General features: G+C 41.1%; 1 protein-coding gene across 7 annotated transcripts in view; it reads left to right on the top strand.

The window, feature by feature from the left end:
• Window positions 1-21,349, top strand: part of LOC129837707 (protein spire homolog 1-like) — a 66,194-nt gene that overhangs the window by 23,046 nt on the left and 21,799 nt on the right. For all 7 annotated transcript variants that reach the window (XM_055904086.1, XM_055904087.1, XM_055904088.1 and 4 more), the window contains exons 4-8: window positions 4,451-4,576; window positions 9,064-9,138; window positions 9,375-9,539; window positions 10,144-10,230; window positions 21,218-21,347. In XM_055904086.1, the coding sequence (XP_055760061.1) occupies window positions 4,451-4,576; window positions 9,064-9,138; window positions 9,375-9,539; window positions 10,144-10,230; window positions 21,218-21,347 (583 nt within the window). The remainder of the gene's footprint in view (window positions 1-4,450; window positions 4,577-9,063; window positions 9,139-9,374; window positions 9,540-10,143; window positions 10,231-21,217; window positions 21,348-21,349) is intronic.

The following is a 21,349-nucleotide window of genomic DNA, read 5'->3' on the forward strand; positions in this document are numbered from 1 at the left end:
ACATCATACTAGATCCACCCAGCATGTCCAGTAGTGTTGAGAGAACAGACATCATACTAGATCCCCCCAGCATGTCCAGTAGTATTGAGAGAACAGACATCACACTGATCCACTCAGCATGTTCAGTAGTGTTGAGAGAACAGACATCATACTAAATCCACCCAGCATGTCCAGTAGTGTTGAGAGAACAGACATCAAACTAGATCCACCCAGTAGTGTTGAGAGAACAGACATCATACTAGATCCACCCAGTAGTGTTGAGAGAACAGACATCATACTAGATCCACCCAGCATGTTCAGTAGTGTTGAGAGAACAGACATCATACTAGATCCACCCAGCATGTCCAGTAGTGTTGAGAGAACAGACATCATACTAGATCCACCCAGCATGTCCAGTAGTGTTGAGAGAACAGACATCATACTAGATCCACCCAGCATGTCCAGTAGTGTTGAGAGAACAGACATCATACTAGATCCACCCAGCATGTCCAGTAGTGTTGAGAACAGACATCATACTAGATCAACCCAGTAGTGTTGAGAGAACAGACATCATACTAGATCAACCCAGTAGTGTTGAGAGAACAGACATCATACTAGATCCACCCAGTAGTGTTGAGAGAACAGACATCATACTAGATCCACCCAGCATGTCCAGTAGTGTTGAGAGAACAGACATCATACTAGATCCACCCAGTAGTGTTGAGAGAACAAACATCATACTAGATCCACCCAGCATGTCCAGTAGTGTTGAGAGAACAGACATCATACTAGATCCACCCAGCATGTTCAGTAGTGTTGAGAGAACAGACATCATAGTAGATCCACCCAGCATGTTCAGTAGTGTTGAGAGAACAGACATCATACTAGATCCACCCAGCATGTCCAGTAGTGTTGAGAGAACAGACATCATACTAGATCCACCCAGCATTTCCAGTAGTATTGAGAGAACAGACATCACACTAGATCCACCCAGCATGTCCAGTAGTGTTGAGAACAGACATCATACTAGATCAACCCAGTAGTGTTGAGAGAACAGACATCATACTAGATCAACCCAGTAGTGTTGAGAGAACAGACATCATACTAGATCCACCCAGTAGTGTTGAGAGAACAGACATCATACTAGATCCACCCAGCATGTCCAGTAGTGTTGAGAGAACAGACATCATACTAGATCCACCCAGTAGTGTTGAGAGAACAAACATCATACTAGATCCACCCAGCATGTCCAGTAGTGTTGAGAGAACAGACATCATACTAGATCCACCCAGCATGTTCAGTAGTGTTGAGAGAACAGACATCATAGTAGATCCACCCAGCATGTTCAGTAGTGTTGAGAGAACAGACATCATAGTAGATCCACCCAGCATGTTCAGTAGTGTTGAGAGAACAGACATCATAGTAGATCCACCCAGCATGTTCAGTAGTGTTGAGAGAACAGACATCATAGTAGATCCACCCAGCATGTCCAGTAGTGTTGAGAACAGACATCATACTAGATCCACCCAGCATGTCCAGTAGTGTTGAGAGAACAGACATCATACTAGATCCACCCAGTAGTGTTGAGAGAACAGACATCATACTAGATCCACCCAGTAGTGTTGAGAGAACAGACATCATACTAGATCCACCCAGTAGTGTTGAGAGAACAAACATCATACTAGATCCACCCAGCATGTCCAGTAGTGTTGAGAGAACAGACATCATACTAGATCCACCCAGTAGTGTTGAGAGAACAGACATCATACTAGATCCACCCAGTAGTGTTGAGAGAACAAACATCATACTAGATCCACCCAGTAGTGTTGAGAGAACAGACATCATACTAGATCCACCCAGTAGTGTTGAGAGAACAAACATCATACTAGATCCACCCAGTAGTGTTGAGAGAACAAACATCATACTAGATCCACCCAGCATGTCCAGTAGTGTTGAGAGAACAGACATCATACTAGATCCACCCAGTAGTGTTGAGAGAACAGACATCATACTAGATCCACCCAGTAGTGTTGAGAGAACAGACATCATACTAGATCCACCCAGTAGTGTTGAGAGAACAAACATCATACTAGATCCACCCAGTAGTGTTGAGAGAACAGACATCATACTAGATCCACCCAGTAGTGTTGAGAGAACAAACATCATACTAGATCCACCCAGCATGTCCAGTAGTGTTGAGAGAACAGACATCATACTAGATCCAACCAGTGAGTCCTTAGATGCCCCAATGGTGTTTACATAACAATAGCAGTGGCAGGAGGGCCATTTTCTTTCATGAGCATGTCCTTATTTCTATTAGAGCATATTGGATGACTGCCATTCATATTCCATTCTTCCAGTTCAATTTAACATCGATAGGTTTAGGCTACTACATGATACTTGAATTTTCCATATACCCATCATGCGGTTGCTACAACCTAGCCTATGAATGAAAGTTTACAACGTAGGTGCACATAGGTCGAGAGACAAATTTGAGGTGACAGAAAGTGACATTCAATACCACCTTGCACTCTCTTGCCCGCATCTAGATGATCTAGGGTGTAATCATTAGTCCAATAGTTTTAAAAGAGAGTTTCTGTTGGACAAGTGATGTATGTTTATCCCCGTTTCATTCCATTTAAGAAACATTTTCGGAATGAATACACCACTGATCAAACGTAAGCACAGTTCACTTTCATAGCAGCCACGTTGTGTTCCTTCTCGCATCTATGCGTTTTCCTCCTCTCACATTTTTCCTTCACTTGTGGACCTCAATGCATAACACATCAGCTGTAGGAGACCAGATAAAAAATACTTTCCAAGCCAAACCATATCATAACCACTACACACAGCCTACATTGGTGTCACCATATTAGCTAAAGTAACATCCTAGTCAACATAGCTAATAGAACTAACGCATTAGTAAACCCGCTACAGTCATGCAGTAACGTTACAGTGTACAGTCAGTCAGTAAGTAGTTACACCGGCGGGCCCTGGTGACAATAAATTAGTAAAAACAAAAGCTTACCTTCACTTGGAAGAGTTCCAGTGTTGTGTTGGATAGTCATAGCCAGCTAGCTAACATAGGACCCCTCTGTTTGAGCAGGGTGTTTGAGCAGGCTAAACTAGCTAGCTGCATTTTCTAGCTGTAAGTGAAACTGACAGTGAAAAAAAATGAAGAAATCACTCTCTCTTTTGCTTCTCCTTAATTTTTAGCGTATGCTTTCAGTACTAGATTCATTATCTGGTAAGAACCATGAGCCACCTAGATTTTGTATTGAAGTCGCTGTAACCAGAGGAGGACAGAAGCTAGCTGTCCTCCGGCTACACATGGTGCTACCCTACAGAGTGCCGCTGAGGCTACTGTAGACTTTCATTGCAAAATAGTGTTTTAATCAATTATTTGGTGACATATGAATATATTTAGTATCGTTTTATCTAAAAAGGAGAACTTTTTAAATGTAATTATTTATTATTTTTTAAATGAAATTCACTGAGGAGGATGGTCCTCCCCTTCCTTCTCTGAGGAGCCTCGACTGAACTATAGTCTTCAGCCTTCCATCCGACCCGACACGAGGACAGACATGACAGTGGTGAAATAATGATTCTAGAGACAGGGCCCAGGGGATGGAACCAGGTCTCCATAGCGACCGCTTGTAAGGTTATCTGAGGCTGTGGACATCTGAGCTGCCTGGGTGACAGTGTCGCTGTTGTCTTGCCAGCCCTAGTGCCTGATGGCTAGATGCCTCCTCTAATAGCTGTCATCCTCTCTATCCTCCAGTCCACCCCTTGTCTCTCTCTCTCTGTCTGATGTTAAATACAGAGCCTTGCGCTAAATGAACTACCTGCCTCTCTCTCTCTCTCTCTCTCTCTCTCTCTCTCTCTCTCTCTCTCTCTCTCTCTCTCTCTCTCTCGCCTTCTAGATGTTTCACAACATTTCAGATGTGTGTTCCTGTGTGATTTGCATTCAGGGATCTTCTCCTATATCAGCATGACTATTAAAAATGACTGGGTCAGGGAATATTGAGATGATGATGCTACTGGGGAAAGACTCCCTAATACCTAATTCTCAATTTCTGCTCCAGGCTTCCTCCTCTACACAGCAGCACCATTTATCTCATGGAAATGTTGTCAATTCAGGGAATTTACTTGGTGGGCAAGATTGCAGATGAGACAGCCAACCATTTTCTGTTAGAATTTGAGACGCTATATGGGATGGGAAATGCAGTGGACTACTGGTGCCAAGATCATGCCAAGAGCACCTTCTGTTCATCTCAGAGAAACAAGGACATACAGTATTTTGTAATCTGCTGTCACAAGGATACGTTCTGTCATCTGCTGAATTACCATGTTTACAGTATCTACAATGTTTTACTTACAGTACTACTTCTCTCTCACTGTCTGTCTGTCTGTCTGTCTGTCTGTCTGTCTGTCTGTCTGTCTGTCTGTCTGTCTGTCTGTCTGTCTGTAGATGTGTGTGTCTCACCTCCCCAGCCCTGGCGACGCCCCCTGCCACTACCAGGCTGTGTGCCGTGCTCTCTACGCTGAGACCAGGGAGCTACGCTCCTTCCTGGAGAAGATCAAGAGTGCCAAAGAGGTGAGGCTACCTACACATCAATGCGTGACCAACTGGGTTACAACCCCCTGTCTCCTGTGTGCAACAAGACTGTGTTAGTCCACTGAGCTAAAGGCTAGGAATTAGCTTGGGCAGATAAAGAAAGTCTTCAGGTCTCAGGAAAGGTTACTCATCATGTGACCATGGTTCACCAAACCACCTCCATTTACCAATGCTCACAACACACTACACAGTACCTGACTGCATAGGCCCTCAGCTTGCTTACATAGTGGTTCTGTTCCATTGTCTATAGCATATTACTTAGCATACTAGCATGTATTCCCAATACAGTGCTTTATCCTATGTGGTATGCTAACCAGTGTGGATATTGGAACAGCTCTGGTCTATTTCTGGGACCTGATTGACATCTCATTCTCAGGCTCCAGTGCACATAGGACCACTAAACCTTGTACTGTTAATCAGACAGACATGTAGACCAGGGACATATGTTCAGAGATCATGTGACTGGAGAGACATTCATTCAGGAGATTAAGCAACATGACATTAAGGTGTTTCACATGCTTCAGAGAACTGATCAACATGGCACACTACGTACATGTCCTGTAATGGATCCTACTGTATATCAGCCTTGAGTCGTGTGTGTGTGTGTTACAGAGAAGGAATTCAGGTTGCTCTGTGTGTGTGTTCAAGTGAAACTGTCTATTACTCTGCTAAAATCAAGCAATTCGCTAAAAAAAGTAACACACACAACATAACCAGTGTGTTGGAATGGATACTTGGATTGATGTTGTACTGTAATGCTAGAGCCACAGCTGTTGTTTGTAAAACATACCCACAGCAGGGAGTCAGGATGAGACTCAGGCAGCAGTGTTGTTATCTGCCACTATGCCTCGCACCGAGCCGCACGCATGAATTATATTTAGCATCTCATATTTCAGGACATCCCTAACCATGTCTGCCACAGGTCATCACAGTGATGTTTACTGTGGGCTAGAATATAATAGGGATAGACAATGTTGTGGACCAGGGACTGAGAGAGCGGAACAACAGTACATGCTGTGTGTGTGTATATATGTGTGTGTGTGTGTGTGTGTGTGTGTGTGTGTGTGTGTGTGTGTGTGTGTGTGTGTGTGTGTGTGTGTGTGTGCGTGTGCGTACGCGTGCATGCATGTAGACATGCTATCCCCTCCCAGCATATGAAATGTTAAAGTAGGCAAGTAAGGAGCATTGATGGGAGTGATCTGTCTACTTCAGGGGAAGCTGCCTTGTAGTAGCTGTAGGTTTTGTTGCCCAATATTCTGCTCAGTCTTTCACCTAGTTGGGGAGCAGAGTCCACTTCTGTCTGTACAGTTCTGTAGTACAGTATTATAGGGCTTAGTTCTGTGGTGGTACAGATGTAGGATCTTAATTTGATCACCTTGTTGCAGGAGAACTTCTTAAGTTTGTATTTTCCACTTTGAAATTTCTGACTTTTCACATTTTTATCAAACCCTATAAAAATGTCCATTCATTATAATCCACATAATAATTCACATTTCCTATTGTAGCAAGATTATTTTCCTGCTGTAGCAAACTGGCTCAAATGAAGATCCTACATCTGTACATAGGTAAACCCGTAATGCTGCTGTGAACATGTCTGCATACCTAAAGGCTTAGTTTAATGTCACACAATGCACTGCTGTCTGCCACAGGGTCACATGCTAAATCAAATCAAATGTTATTTGTCACATGTGCCGAATACAACAGGTGTAGTAGAACTTACCGTGAAATGCTTACTTACAAGCCCTTAACCAACAATGCAGTTTTAATAAAATAGAGTTAAGAAAATATTGACAAAATAAACGAAAGTAAAAAATAACAATAATGAGGTTATAACAGGGGTTACCGGTACCGAGTCAATGTGCGGGGGTACAGGTTAGTCAAGGTCATTTGTACATGTAGGTGGAGGGAAAGTGACTGCATATATAATAAACAGCAAGTAGCAGCAGTGTAAAAACAATGGCGGGGGGGTCAATGCAAATAGTCTGGGTGGCCATTTGATTAATTGTTCAGCAGTCTTATGGGTTGGGGGTAGAACCTGTTAAGGAGCCTTTTGGTCCTAGACTTGACGCTCAGGTACCGCTTGCCATGCGGTAGCAGAGAGAATAGTCTATGACTGTGGTGACTGGAGTCTTTGACACCGCCTAGGTCCTGGATGGCAGGAAGCCTGATGTACTGAGCAATAGTTCTTCCTATTGAAGATGAACCACAGACTGGGTGCTACTCCCTAGGGACCCATACAGCTAAGCAGCACTCCCCCTCCACAATAGTACATCTGAATGGAGCGAAGGAATTGGACAGTTATATAACTCACTGTTACAAAAGAGAGTGGAGAGTCTTATTATGAGGAGAGGGTAAGAGCTTAGCTATGAAGAAGGGGAGACAAGTGTCAAGCTCTGTGGTTCAGGGGGCTACAGACAGACAGTACATCCAGTTTAGTTAGCCTATCTGGTGTATGCAACCAGATGTGAATAGGCCAGGATGTAGTCTAGTCTACTGTATGTGGAGGCAGAGACACCTAGGGCTATAGCAGTAGGGACAGGACTAAGGATCTGCTGGACAGTGCAATCTCTGCTCAAGATGCTTGGCTGTTCAATGTGGGACAAGGTTACGTTTATGTGTGTGTGTGTGTGTGTGTGTGTGTGTGTGTGTGTGTGTACATCTGTGTGTGTGTGATACCAGGAGAAGTAAGATGAGCTTTCGGCCCTGCATCATTCCCCTCCCCCGCTTGTCCTCCTCTGTCTGGCAGTGAGGCAGAGACGTGTTGTCCCATAGGAGATCTAGCTAGCTAACTGCATCTACAGGACAGCAGGCAGAGAGAGAGACCCTTTCTTTCATAACAAAGAGCTCTATAACAGGACAGAGGGACACTATTAAAAGCATAGTTGTAGCTGAATCACCCAAGCCACTTCTGTTCCTATTTGCTCAGGGTTAAATACTATATGTTAGGTAAGGGATGGTATTGTGTTGGTCGTACAAATGAGCACCCGGTATTAAATCCAACATCATCTCACCCTGGGCTCCTCTGCTCAGAAAATATGTCCTTTTTAAAAATGTTTGTCAACAATCATGTTGTTATTCACGGACCATGGTAAAGATTTCTGTTTTATGTTATTACATGAAAAGGGAATAAGTACCAACTGTTAATGGTAGAGAAGGCAAACACCTTAGCAAATGCCCTTCTAGTGCAGAGTGAGTTATGGCTCTGTATATCCAGTGAGAGGAGAGGCCCTGTAGTAAATCTCCTGTGAGGGGCTGTAGCAGAGAGACTCCCATGATTGCTCTATCAAACACCGGTGGGATGCAGGGTGACGCCCACTCTCTTACCACAAATAACAGGGAGAGAGAGGAGGAGAGAGAGAGGAGGAGGAGGAGGAGAGAGAGGAGGAGGAGGCTTTCCATTCTGCTGCAGAACAGATCCCTCAGTGTCCTGTCCTCTAATGAACTCCTGAATCTGGAAGAGAAGGGATGCAGGTTGCTCACTGCTTCATTGGTTGCATCCCAATTCTCTCAAAGTACACTTGCTCATTCCTTCCCATACATTTAAAAGCAGTGGATTGGTGTTAGCATGGGCTAGCTAAGGGAGTTCCCACACTATATTTCATACAGTCCTCTTGACCATGGCTAAAAGCTGTAATCTCTGCTATGCATATACTGGCAGGACCATGCTTTATTCCCTATGGCAACAATGATGATTTTCAATCACAGATGAAAATGGACTGGGCATGAGTGTGGTGGGAATGTGTGAGTGTACCATCATGATGCTAGTTGATAGGGACTTGGCAGGTTGTCAGGCTGCGAAGGCTCTTGTTAACTGTCATTGATAATCGAATAGGTATTGATTTGTGGGTGTGACTGAAAGCAGGGCTAGCTGCCTGTCCTAATGCTGTGGTAGTCAATTAACTTGATTAACATCTCATTTCAACATGAAAGGATGAAATCTGTGGCTTTGAGGTCAGTTACTTATTTCAAAGTCCTAAGCCATTTCTATCTCAATATCAAATCATTTCTGGGTAACAATTAAGTACCTTACTGTTATTGTTTTCAATTAAAAGGGTCAAAAAGAAACATAAATTGTTTCTTAGCAAAAAACAATTTCTCAAGCAAGATTTTTTCTAGGACTGTCAGCGTGGGGAATGGAAAACTGAAAACTAGCTGTTATTGCCAGAGAGGTTTGGAACTATCTTTTGATGTCACCACACAATCACACAAAAACAGACTGAAATTTCAAACACTTAAGGGCATTATCATTATTTTCACAATTAGACAGTATTATTCCAACCTCATAGTGTGGAAATATATATAAAACACAGGAAAATCACGATGTTTGACTGCACTGGGCCTTTAAACTCACATTAAGCTCTGAGTGCTCATCTCTTTCTCACTCTGATCCCCCCCCCATCTCTCTCTCTCTCTCTCTCTCTCCCTCTCTCTCTCCCTCTCTCTCTCTCTCTCTCTCTCTCTCATAGAATCTTCGGAAGATGGGTGGCGAGCCGTCTGGGGATCCCAGCAGAGACCTAAATGAGCTCCAGAATGCAGACTGGGTAGGTGACCAGCTCCTTATCACAAGCCTCACACAGCCCCTTTTACCTGGCAACACCCTTCTCTGACACCCTTATGTGACACCCTTAGGACAGGTTTCCCAGACTCATATTAGACCTACTCTTGGACTAGCATGTTTGTAGCCCAGAGGAGTATCTAGGCTCCTGGACCTATAAGTGTTAAATCATTGGATGAGTACTGTGTTGCTATGTGATTTCTGTCCCCCTGCATCCCCCAGGCTAAGTTCTGGATGCAGGTGATGGGAGACCTGCGGAACGGGGTGAAGCTGAAGAAGGTCCAGGAGCGCCAGTACAACCCTCTGGCCATCGAGTTCCAGCTCACGCCCTACGAGATGCTCATGGATGACATCCGCTCCAAACGCTACAAACTACGCAAGGTCATGGTAAGACTGTCAGGTATCTTAAAAGCATGGTTTGGGCCTCCCGGGTGGCGCAGTGGTCTAGGGCACTGCATCGCAGTGCTAGCTGTGCCACCAGAGACTCTGGGTTCGCTCCCAGGCTCTGTCGCAGCCGGCCGCGACTGGGATGTCCGTGGGGCGACGTACAATTGGCCTAGCGTTGTCTGGGTTAGGGAGGGTTTGGCCGGTAGGGATATCCTTGTCTCATCGCGCACTAGCGACTCCTGTGGCGGGCCGGGCGCAGTGCACGCCAACCAGGTCGCCACTGTGCACGGTGTTTCCTCCGACACATTGGTGCGGCTGGCTTCCGGGTTGGATGCGTGCTGTGTTAAGAAGCAGTGCTGCTTGGTTGGGTTGTGTTTCGGAGGACGCATGGCTTTCGGCCTTCGTCTCTCCCGAGCCTGTACGGGAGTTGTAGCGATGAGACAAGATAGTAACTACTAACAATTGGATACCACGAAATTGGGGAGAAAAGGGGGTAAAAATGTATTTATTTATTTATTTATTTTAAAGCATGGTTTGTTGCTTATATGTAGTTATGGTCTCTCTTAATCTGTGTGTGTGTGTGTCTGTCCCCTTGCACCTCCAGGTAAACAACGACATCCCACCAAGGTTGAAGAAGAGCGCCCATGAGGTCATCCTAGACTTCATCCGGTCCAGACCTCCTCTCAACCCTGTGAGTGCACAGCCTATAGAAACAACAGATATACTTTACATCGACTAGCAACCTCTTTGGTGTTGGCATGGTGGCGGGTGAACCATAGAGATACAACTCTGTTCTGTCTCTTTGGGCTGAACAGAGTACCATAGAATGAAATAAAAATACAACTATTAGCTATGTATGTAAAGTATATCTCTTATCTATGTGGGCTGTACAGTCATAGGGTTTAGAGAGGAGAACATGGGGCATTTTCTCTCCTAATCCTGTTAATGTACAGTACTGTATAATACATGTACTATATACTATACGATAGTACATTCTATGGTACCTGCCCCACTTTCCTCTCAATCTGGTGTCTTCTAGTCTTGCCATGCCATCCTTCCATGTCTCGTTCATCACTGGAGGAAGCCTGGGAATTGGTGCTAGGGGTCTCCACTTTCCATTTAAACCTCAAGCCACTGAACCCATCTTTAGTCAAAGAAAGAGTTCTTAATATCCCAAAAGAAATACAGGTAGTTCAGGTTTTGGGGTTCTAGGGTATGATTATACTGATTGGAATGAGGGGTGATTGATAGATAATCAGATCATCTACTGGAGCTGTACATCAATGCTCACTGCCCCAGCCTCACTGCCCCAGCCTCACTGCCCCAGCCTCACTGCCCCAGCCTCACTGCCTCAGCCTCACTGCCTCAGCCTCACTGCCCCAGCCTCACTGCCCCAGCCTCAATACCCCAGTCTCAATGCCCTAGTCTCAATGCCCCAGCCTCACTGAAGTGCCTGCCTCAGTAATGAGAGGAGCTGTACTGACAGTCAAGAGTTATTGTTACAAAGTGACAGTGAAATTAACAGTACAGTGAAAGTGATATTAACAGTACAGTGACAGTGATATTAACAGTACAGTGAAAGTGATATTAACAGTACAGTGATATTAACAGTACAGTGACAGTGATATTAACGGTACAGTGACAGTGATATTAACAGTACAGTGACAGTGATATTAACAGTACAGTGACAGTGATATTAACAGTACAGTGACAGTGATATTAACAGTACAGTGACAGTGATATTAACGGTACAGTGACAGTGATATTAACAGTACAGTGACAGTGATATTAACAGGACAGTGGGCGATATTAATAGTACAATGACAGTGATATTAACAGTACAGTGACAGTAATATTAACAGTACAGTGACAGTGATATTAACAGTACAGTGACAGTGATATTAACGGTACAGTGACAGTGATATTAACAGTACAGTGACAGTGATATTAACAGTACAGTGACAGTGATATTAAGAGTACAGTGACAGTGATATTAACAGTACAGTGACAGTGATATTAACAGTACAGTGACAGTGATATTAACAGTACAGTGACAGTGATATTAACGGTACAGTGACAGTGATATTAACAGTACAGTGACAGTGATATTAACAGTACAGTGACAGTGATATTAACAGTACAGTGACAGTGATATTAACGGTACAGTGACAGTAATATTAACAGTACAGTGACAGTGATATTAACAGTACAGTGACAGTGATATTAACAGTACAGTGACAGTGATATTAACAGTACAGTGACAGTGATATTAACGGTACAGTGACAGTGATATTAACAGTACAGTGACAGTGATATTAACAGGACAGTGGGCGATATTAATAGTACAATGACAGTGATATTAACAGTACAGTGATATTAACAGTACAGTGACAGTGATATTAATGGTACAGTGACAGTGATATTAACAGTGACAGTGATATTAACAGTACAGTGACAGTGATATTAACAGTACAGTGACAGTGATATTAACAGTACAGTGACAGTGATATTAACAGTACAGTGACATTAATATTAACAGTACAGTGATATTAACAGTACAGTGACAGTGATATGAATGGTACAGTGACAGTGATATTAACAGTGACAGTGATATTAACAGTACAGTGACAGTGATATTAACAGTACAGTGACAGTGATATTAACAGTACAGTGACATTAATATTAACAGTACAGTGATATTAACAGTACAGTGACAGTGATATGAATGGTACAGTGACAGTGATATTAACAGTACAGTGACAGTGATATTAACGGTACAGTGATATTAACAGTACAGTGATATTAACAGTACAGTGACAGTGATATTAACAGTACAGTGACAGTGATATTAACAGTACAGTGACAGTGATATTAACAGTACAGTGACATTAATATTAACAGGACAGTGACAGTGATATTAACAGTACAGTGACAGTGATATTAACAGTACAGTGACAGTGATATTAACAGTACAGTGACATTAATATTAACAGGACAGTGACAGTGATATTAACGATACAGTAACAGTGATATTAACAGTACAGTGACAGTGATATTAACAGTACAGTGATATTAACAGTACAGTGACAGTGATATTAACGGTACAGTGATATTAACAGTATAGTGACAGTGATATTAACAGTACAGTGACAGGGATATTAACGGTACAGTACAGTGATATTAACGGTACAGTGACAGTGATATTAACGGTACAGTGACAGTGATATTAATAGTACAGTGATATTAACAGTATAGTGACAGTGATATTAACAGTACAGTGACAGGGATATTAACGGTACAGTACAGTGATATTAACGGTACAGTGACAGTGATATTAACGGTACAGTGACAGTGATATTAATAGTACAGTGATATTAACAGTACAGTGACAGTGATATTAACAGTACAGTGATATTAACAGTACAGTGACAGTGATATTAACAGTACAGTGACAGTGATAGTAACGGTACAGTGACAGTGATATTAACAGTACAGTGACAGTAATATTAACAGTACAGTGATATTAACGGTATAGTGATGTTAACGGTACAGTGACAGTGATATTAACGGTACAGTGATATTAACAGTACAATGACAGTGATATTAACGGTACAGTGACAGTGATATTAACGGTACAGTCATATTAACGGTACAGTGACAGTGATATTAACAGTACAGTGACAGTGATATTAACAGTACAGTGACAGTGATATTAACAGTACAGTGACAGTGATATTAACGGTACAGTGACAGTAATATTAACAGTACAGTGACAGTGATATTAACAGTACAGTGACAGTGATATTAACAGTACAGTGACAGTGATATTAACAGTACAGTGACAGTGATATTAACGGTACAGTGACAGTGATATTAACAGTACAGTGACAGTGATATTAACAGGACAGTGGGCGATATTAATAGTACAATGACAGTGATATTAACAGTACAGTGATATTAACAGTACAGTGACAGTGATATTAATGGTACAGTGACAGTGATATTAACAGTGACAGTGATATTAACAGTACAGTGACAGTGATATTAACAGTACAGTGACAGTGATATTAACAGTACAGTGACAGTGATATTAACAGTACAGTGACATTAATATTAACAGTACAGTGATATTAACAGTACAGTGACAGTGATATGAATGGTACAGTGACAGTGATATTAACAGTGACAGTGATATTAACAGTACAGTGACAGTGATATTAACAGTACAGTGACAGTGATATTAACAGTACAGTGACAGTGATATTAACAGTACAGTGACAGTGATATTAACAGTACAGTGACATTAATATTAACAGGACAGTGACAGTGATATTAACAGTACAGTGACAGTGATATTAACAGTACAGTGACAGTGATATTAACAGTACAGTGACATTAATATTAACAGGACAGTGACAGTGATATTAACGATACAGTGACAGTGATATTAACAGTACAGTGACAGTGATATTAACAGTACAGTGATATTAACAGTACAGTGACAGTGATATTAACGGTACAGTGATATTAACAGTATAGTGACAGTGATATTAACAGTACAGTGACAGGGATATTAACGGTACAGTACAGTGATATTAACGGTACAGTGACAGTGATATTAACGGTACAGTGACAGTGATATTAATAGTACAGTGATATTAACAGTACAGTGACAGTGATATTAACAGTACAGTGATATTAACAGTACAGTGACAGTGATATTAACAGTACAGTGACAGTGATATTAACGGTACAGTGACAGTGATATTAACAGTACAGTGACAGTAATATTAACAGTACAGTGATATTAACGGTATAGTGATGTTAACGGTACAGTGACAGTGATATTAACGGTACAGTGATATTAACAGTACAATGACAGTGATATTAACGGTACAGTGACAGTGATATTAACGGTACAGTCATATTAACAGTACAGTGACAGTGATATTAATGGTACAGTACAGTGATATTAATGGTACAGTACAGTGATATTAACAGTACAGTGATATTAACAGTACAGTGATATTAACGGTATAGTGATGTTAACGGTACAGTGACAGTGATATTAACGGTACAGTGATATTAACGGTACAGTGACAGTGATATTAACAGTACAGTACAGTGATATTAATGGTACAGTACAGTGATATTAACGGTACAGTGACAGTAATATTAACAGTACAGTGACAGTGATATTAACGGTACAGTGACAGTAATATTAACAGTACAGTGACAGTGATATTAACAGTACAGTGACAGTGATATTAACGGTACAGTGACAGTGATATTAACAGTACAGTGACAGTAATATTAACAGTACAGTGATATTAACGGTATAGTGATGTTAACGGTACAGTGACAGTGATATTAACGGTACAGTGACAGTGATATTAACGGTACAGTACAGTGATAGTAACGGTACAGTGACAGTGATATTAACGGTACAGTGACAGTGATATTAACAGTACAGTGACAGTGATATTAACAGTGACAGTGATATTAACAGTACAGTGACAGTGATATTAACAGTACAGTGACAGTGATATTAACGGTACAGTACAGTGATATTAACGGTACAGTGACAGTGATATTAACGGTACAGTGACAGTGATATTAACAGTACAGTGACAGTGATATTAACAGTACAGTGACAGTGATATTAACGGTACAGTACAGTGATATTAACGGTACAGTGACAGTGATATTAACAGTACAGTGACAGTGATATTAACAGTACAGTGACAGTGATATTAACAGTACAGTGACAGTGATATTAACGGTACAGTGACAGTGATATTAACGGTACAGTGACAGTGATATTAACGGTACAGTGACAGTGATATTAACGGTACAGTCATATTAACAGTACAGTGACAGTGATATTAACAGTACAGTGACAGTGATATTAACAGTACAGTGACAGTGATATTAACAGTACAGTGACAGTGATATTAACGGTACAGTACAGTGATATTAACGGTACAGTGACAGTGATATTAACAGTACAGTGACAGTGATATTAACAGGACAGTGACAGTGATATTAACAGTACAGTGACAGTGATATTAACGGTACAGTGACAGTGATATTAACAGGACAGTGACAGTGATATTAACAGTACAGTGACAGTGATATTAACAGGACAGTGACAGTGATATTAACAGTACAATGACAGTGATATTAACAGTACAGTGACAGTGATATTAACAGTACAGTGATATTAACAGTACAGTGACAGTGATATTAACAGTACAGTGACAGTGATATTAACGGTACAGTGACAGTGATATTAACGGTACAGTGATATTAACAGTACAGTGACAGTGATATTAACGGTACATTGACAGTGATGTTAACGGTACAGTGATATTAACAGTGATATTAACAGTACAATGACAGTGATATTAACAGTACAGTGACAGTGATATTAACGGTATAGTGACAGTGATATTAACGGTACCGTGACAGTAATATTAACAGTACAGTGATATTAACGGTATAGTGGCAGTGATATTAACAGTACAGTGACAGTGATATTAACGGTACAGTGACAGTGATATTAACAGTACAGTGACAGTGATATTAACAGTACAGTGACAGTGATTTTACATTTACATTTTTAGTCATTTAGCAGACGCTCTTATCCAGAGCGACTTACAGTAGAGTGCATACATTTTATTACATTTTACATACTGAGACAAGGATATCCCTACCGGCCAAACCCTCCCTAACCCGGACGACGCTATGCCAATTGTGCGTCGCCCCACGGACCTCCCGGTTGCGGCCGGCTGCGACAGAGCCTGGGCGCGAACCCAGAGACTCTGGTGGCGCAGCTAGCACTGCGATGCAGTGCCCTAGACCACTGCTCCACCCGGGAGGCTATGATATTAACTAGGGGTGACTAGCTAGTGATATTAACGCTACAGTGATAATAACAGTACAGTGCAGTACAGTGCAGTGCAGTGCAGTACAGTGACATTGATAGTAACATTACAGTGACAGTGATGTTAACAGTACAGTGACAGTGATATTAACAGTACAGTGATATTAACAGTACAGTGACAGTGATATTAACAGTACAGTGATATTAACAGTACAGTGACAGTGATATTAACGGTACAGTGATATTAACAGTATAGTGACAGTGATATTAACAGTACAGTGACAGGGATATTAACGGTACAGTACAGTGATATTAACGGTACAGTGACAGTGATATTAACGGTACAGTGACAGTGATATTAATAGTACAGTGATATTAACAGTATAGTGACAGTGATATTAACAGTACAGTGACAGGGATATTAACGGTACAGTACAGTGATATTAACGGTACAGTGACAGTGATATTAACGGTACAGTGACAGTGATATTAATAGTACAGTGATATTAACAGTACAGTGACAGTGATATTAACAGTACAGTGATATTAACAGTACAGTGACAGTGATATTAACAGTGCAGTGACAGTGATATTAACGGTACAGTGACAGTGATATTAACAGTACAGTGACAGTAATATTAACAGTACAGTGATATTAACGGTATAGTGATGTTAACGGTACAGTGACAGTGATATTAACGGTACAGTGATATTAACAGTACAATGACAGTGATATTAACGGTACAGTGACAGTGATATTAACGGTACAGTCATATTAACAGTACAGTGACAGTGATATTAATGGTACAGTACAGTGATATTAATGGTACAGTACAGTGATATTAACAGTACAGTGATATTAACAGTACAGTGATATTAACGGTATAGTGATGTTAACGGTACAGTGACAGTGATATTAACGGTACAGTGATATTAACGGTACAGTGACAGTGATATTAACAGTACAGTACAGTGATATTAATGGTACAGTACAGTGATATTAACGGTACAGTGACAGTAATATTAACAGTACAGTGACAGTGATATTAACGGTACAGTGACAGTAATATTAACAGTACAGTGACAGTGATATTAACAGTACAGTGACAGTGATATTAACGGTACAGTGACAGTGATATTAACAGTACAGTGACAGTAATATTAACAGTACAGTGATATTAACGGTATAGTGATGTTAACGGTACAGTGACAGTGATATTAACGGTACAGTGACAGTGATATTAACGGTACAGTACAGTGATAGTAACGGTACAGTGACAGTGATATTAACGGTACAGTGACAGTGATATTAACAGTACAGTGACAGTGATATTAACAGTGACAGTGATATTAACAGTACAGTGACAGTGATATTAACAGTACAGTGACAGTGATATTAACGGTACAGTACAGTGATATTAACGGTACAGTGACAGTGATATTAACGGTACAGTGACAGTGATATTAACAGTACAGTGACAGTGATATTAACAGTACAGTGACAGTGATATTAACGGTACAGTACAGTGATATTAACGGTACAGTGACAGTGATATTAACAGTACAGTGACAGTGATATTAACAGTACAGTGACAGTGATATTAACAGTACAGTGACAGTGATATTAACGGTACAGTGACAGTGATATTAACAGTACAGTGACAGTGATATTAACAGTACAGTGACAGTGATATTAACAGTACAGTGACAGTGATATTAACGGTACAGTGACAGTGATATTAACGGTACAGTCATATTAACAGTACAGTGACAGTGATATTAACAGTACAGTGACAGTGATATTAACAGTACAGTGACAGTGATATTAACAGTACAGTGACAGTGATATTAACGGTACAGTACAGTGATATTAACGGTACAGTGACAGTGATATTAACAGTACAGTGACAGTGATATTAACAGTACAGTGACAGTGATATTAACAGTACAGTGACAGTGATATTAACGGTACAGTGACAGTGATATTAACAGGACAGTGACAGTGATATTAACAGTACAGTGACAGTGATATTAACAGGACAGTGACAGTGATATTAACAGTACAATGACAGTGATATTAACAGTACAGTGACAGTGATATTAACAGTACAGTGATATTAACAGTACAGTGACAGTGATATTAACAGTACAGTGACAGTGATATTAACGGTACAGTGACAGTGATATTAACGGTACAGTGATATTAACAGTACAGTGACAGTGATATTAACGGTACATTGACAGTGACGTTAACGGTACAGTGATATTAACAGTGATATTAACAGTACAATGACAGTGATATTAACAGTACAGTGACAGTGATATTAACGGTACAGTGACAGTGATATTAACGGTATAGTGACAGTGATATTAACGGTACCGTGACAGTAATATTAACAGTACAGTGATATTAACGGTATAGTGGCAGTGATATTAACAGTACAGTGACAGTGATATTAACGGTACAGTGACAGTGATATTAACAGTACAGTGACAGTGATATTAACAGTACAGTGACAGTGATTTTACATTTACATTTTTAGTCATTTAGCAGACGCTCTTATCCAGAGCGACTTACAGTAGAGTGCATACATTTTATTACATTTTACATACTGAGACAAGGATATCCCTACCTGCCAAACCCTCCCTAACCCGGACGACGCTATGCCAATTGTGCGTCGCCCCACGGACCTCCCGGTTGCGGCCGGCTGCGACAGAGCCTGGGCGCGAACCCAGAGACTCTGGTGGCGCAGCTAGCACTGCGATGCAGTGCCCTAGACCACTGCTCCACCCGGGAGGCTATGATATTAACTAGGGGTGACTAGCTAGTGATATTAACGCTACAGTGATAATAACAGTACAGTGCAGTACAGTGCAGTGCAGTGCAGTACAGTGGCATTGATAGTAACATTACAGTGACAGTGATGTTAACAGTACAGTGACAGTGATATTAACAGTACAGTGATATTAACAGTACAGTGACAGTGATATTAACAGTACAGTGATATTAACAGTACAGTGACAGTGATATTAACGGTACAGTGACAGTGATATTAACGGTACAGTGACAGTGATATTAATGGTACAGTACAGTGATATTAACCGTACAGTGACAGTGATATTAACAGTACAGTGACAGTGATATTAACAGTACAGTGACAGTGATATTAACAGGACAGTGACAGTGATATTAACAGTACAGTGACAGTGATATTAACAGGACAGTGACAGTGATATTAACAGTACAATGACAGTGATATTAACAGTACAGTGACAGTGATATTAACAGTACAGTGATATTAACAGTACAGTGACAGTGATATTAACAGTACAGTGACAGTGATATTTACGGTACAGTGACAGTGATATTAACGGTACAGTGATATTAACAGTACAGTGACAGTGATATTAACGGTACATTGACAGTGATATTAACGGTACAGTGATATTAACAGTGATATTAACAGTACAATGACAGTGATATTAACAGTACAGTGACAGTGATATTAACGGTACCGTGACAGTGATATTAACGGTATAGTGACAGTGATATTAACAGTACAGTGATATTAACAGTACAGTGACAGTGATATTAACAGTACAGTGACAGTGATATTTACGGTACAGTGACAGTGATATTAACGGTACAGTGATATTAACAGTACAGTGACAGTGATATTAACGGTACATTGACAGTGATATTAACGGTACAGTGATATTAACAGTGATATTAACAGTACAATGACAGTGATATTAACAGTACAGTGACAGTGATATTAACGGTACAGTGACAGTGATATTAACGGTACATTGACAGTGATATTAACGGTACAGTGATATTAACAGTGATATTAACAGTACAGTGACAGTGATATTAACAGTACAGTGACAGTGATATTAACAGTACAGTGACAGTGATATTAACAGTACAGTGACAGTGATATTAACGGTATAGTTACAGTGATATTAACGGTACCGTGACAGTAATATTAACAGTACAGTGACAGTGATATTAACGGTACAGTGACAGTGATATTAACAGTACAGTGACAGTGATATTAACAGTACAGTGACAGTGATATTAACGGTATAGTGGCAGTGATATTAACAGTACAGTGACAGTGATATTAACGGTACAGTGACAGTGATATTAACAGTACAGTGACAGTGATATTAACAGTACAGTGACAGTGATTTTACATTTACATTTTTAGTCATTTAGCAGACGCTCTTATCCAGAGCGACTTACAGTAGAGTGCATACATTTTATTACATTTTACATACTGAGACAAGGATATCCCTACCGGCCAAACCCTCCCTAACCCGGACGACGCTATGCCAATTGTGCGTCGCCCCACGGACCTCCCGGTTGCGGCCGGCTGCGACAGAGCCTGGGCGCGAACCCAGAGACTCTGGTGGCGCAGCTAGCACTGCGATGCAGTGCCCTAGACCACTGCTCCACCCGGGAGGCTATGATATTAACTAGGGGTGACTAGCTAGTGATATTAACGCTACAGTGATAATAACAGTACAGTGCAGTACAGTGCAGTGCAGTGCAGTACAGTGACATTGATAGTAACATTACAGTGACAGTGATATTAACAGTACAGTGACAGTGATATTAACAGTACAGTGACAGTGATATTAACGGTAAAGTGACAGTGATATTAACGGTAAAGTGACAGTGTCTTTAAGGTTTAGGAGGCAGCGGCAAAAGGCCTGATGCCCATAACTCAGTGTGAGTGCATGTATGTATCTACGTGTGTGTGCGTGTGTGCGTTTGTGTGTGTAGGCAGCAGCCAGGAAGCTGAAGCCCCAGCCCCAGGTTCCTCCCACCCTGCACGAGATGATCCTGGATGAGATTAAATCTGAGAGGAAACTGAGACCTGTCTCTCCTGATGTGATCCGCAGGAGCAGGCTGGGT

This window comes from Salvelinus fontinalis, chromosome 38, assembly GCF_029448725.1.
Source record: "Salvelinus fontinalis isolate EN_2023a chromosome 38, ASM2944872v1, whole genome shotgun sequence".
NCBI lineage: Eukaryota > Metazoa > Chordata > Actinopteri > Salmoniformes > Salmonidae > Salvelinus > Salvelinus fontinalis.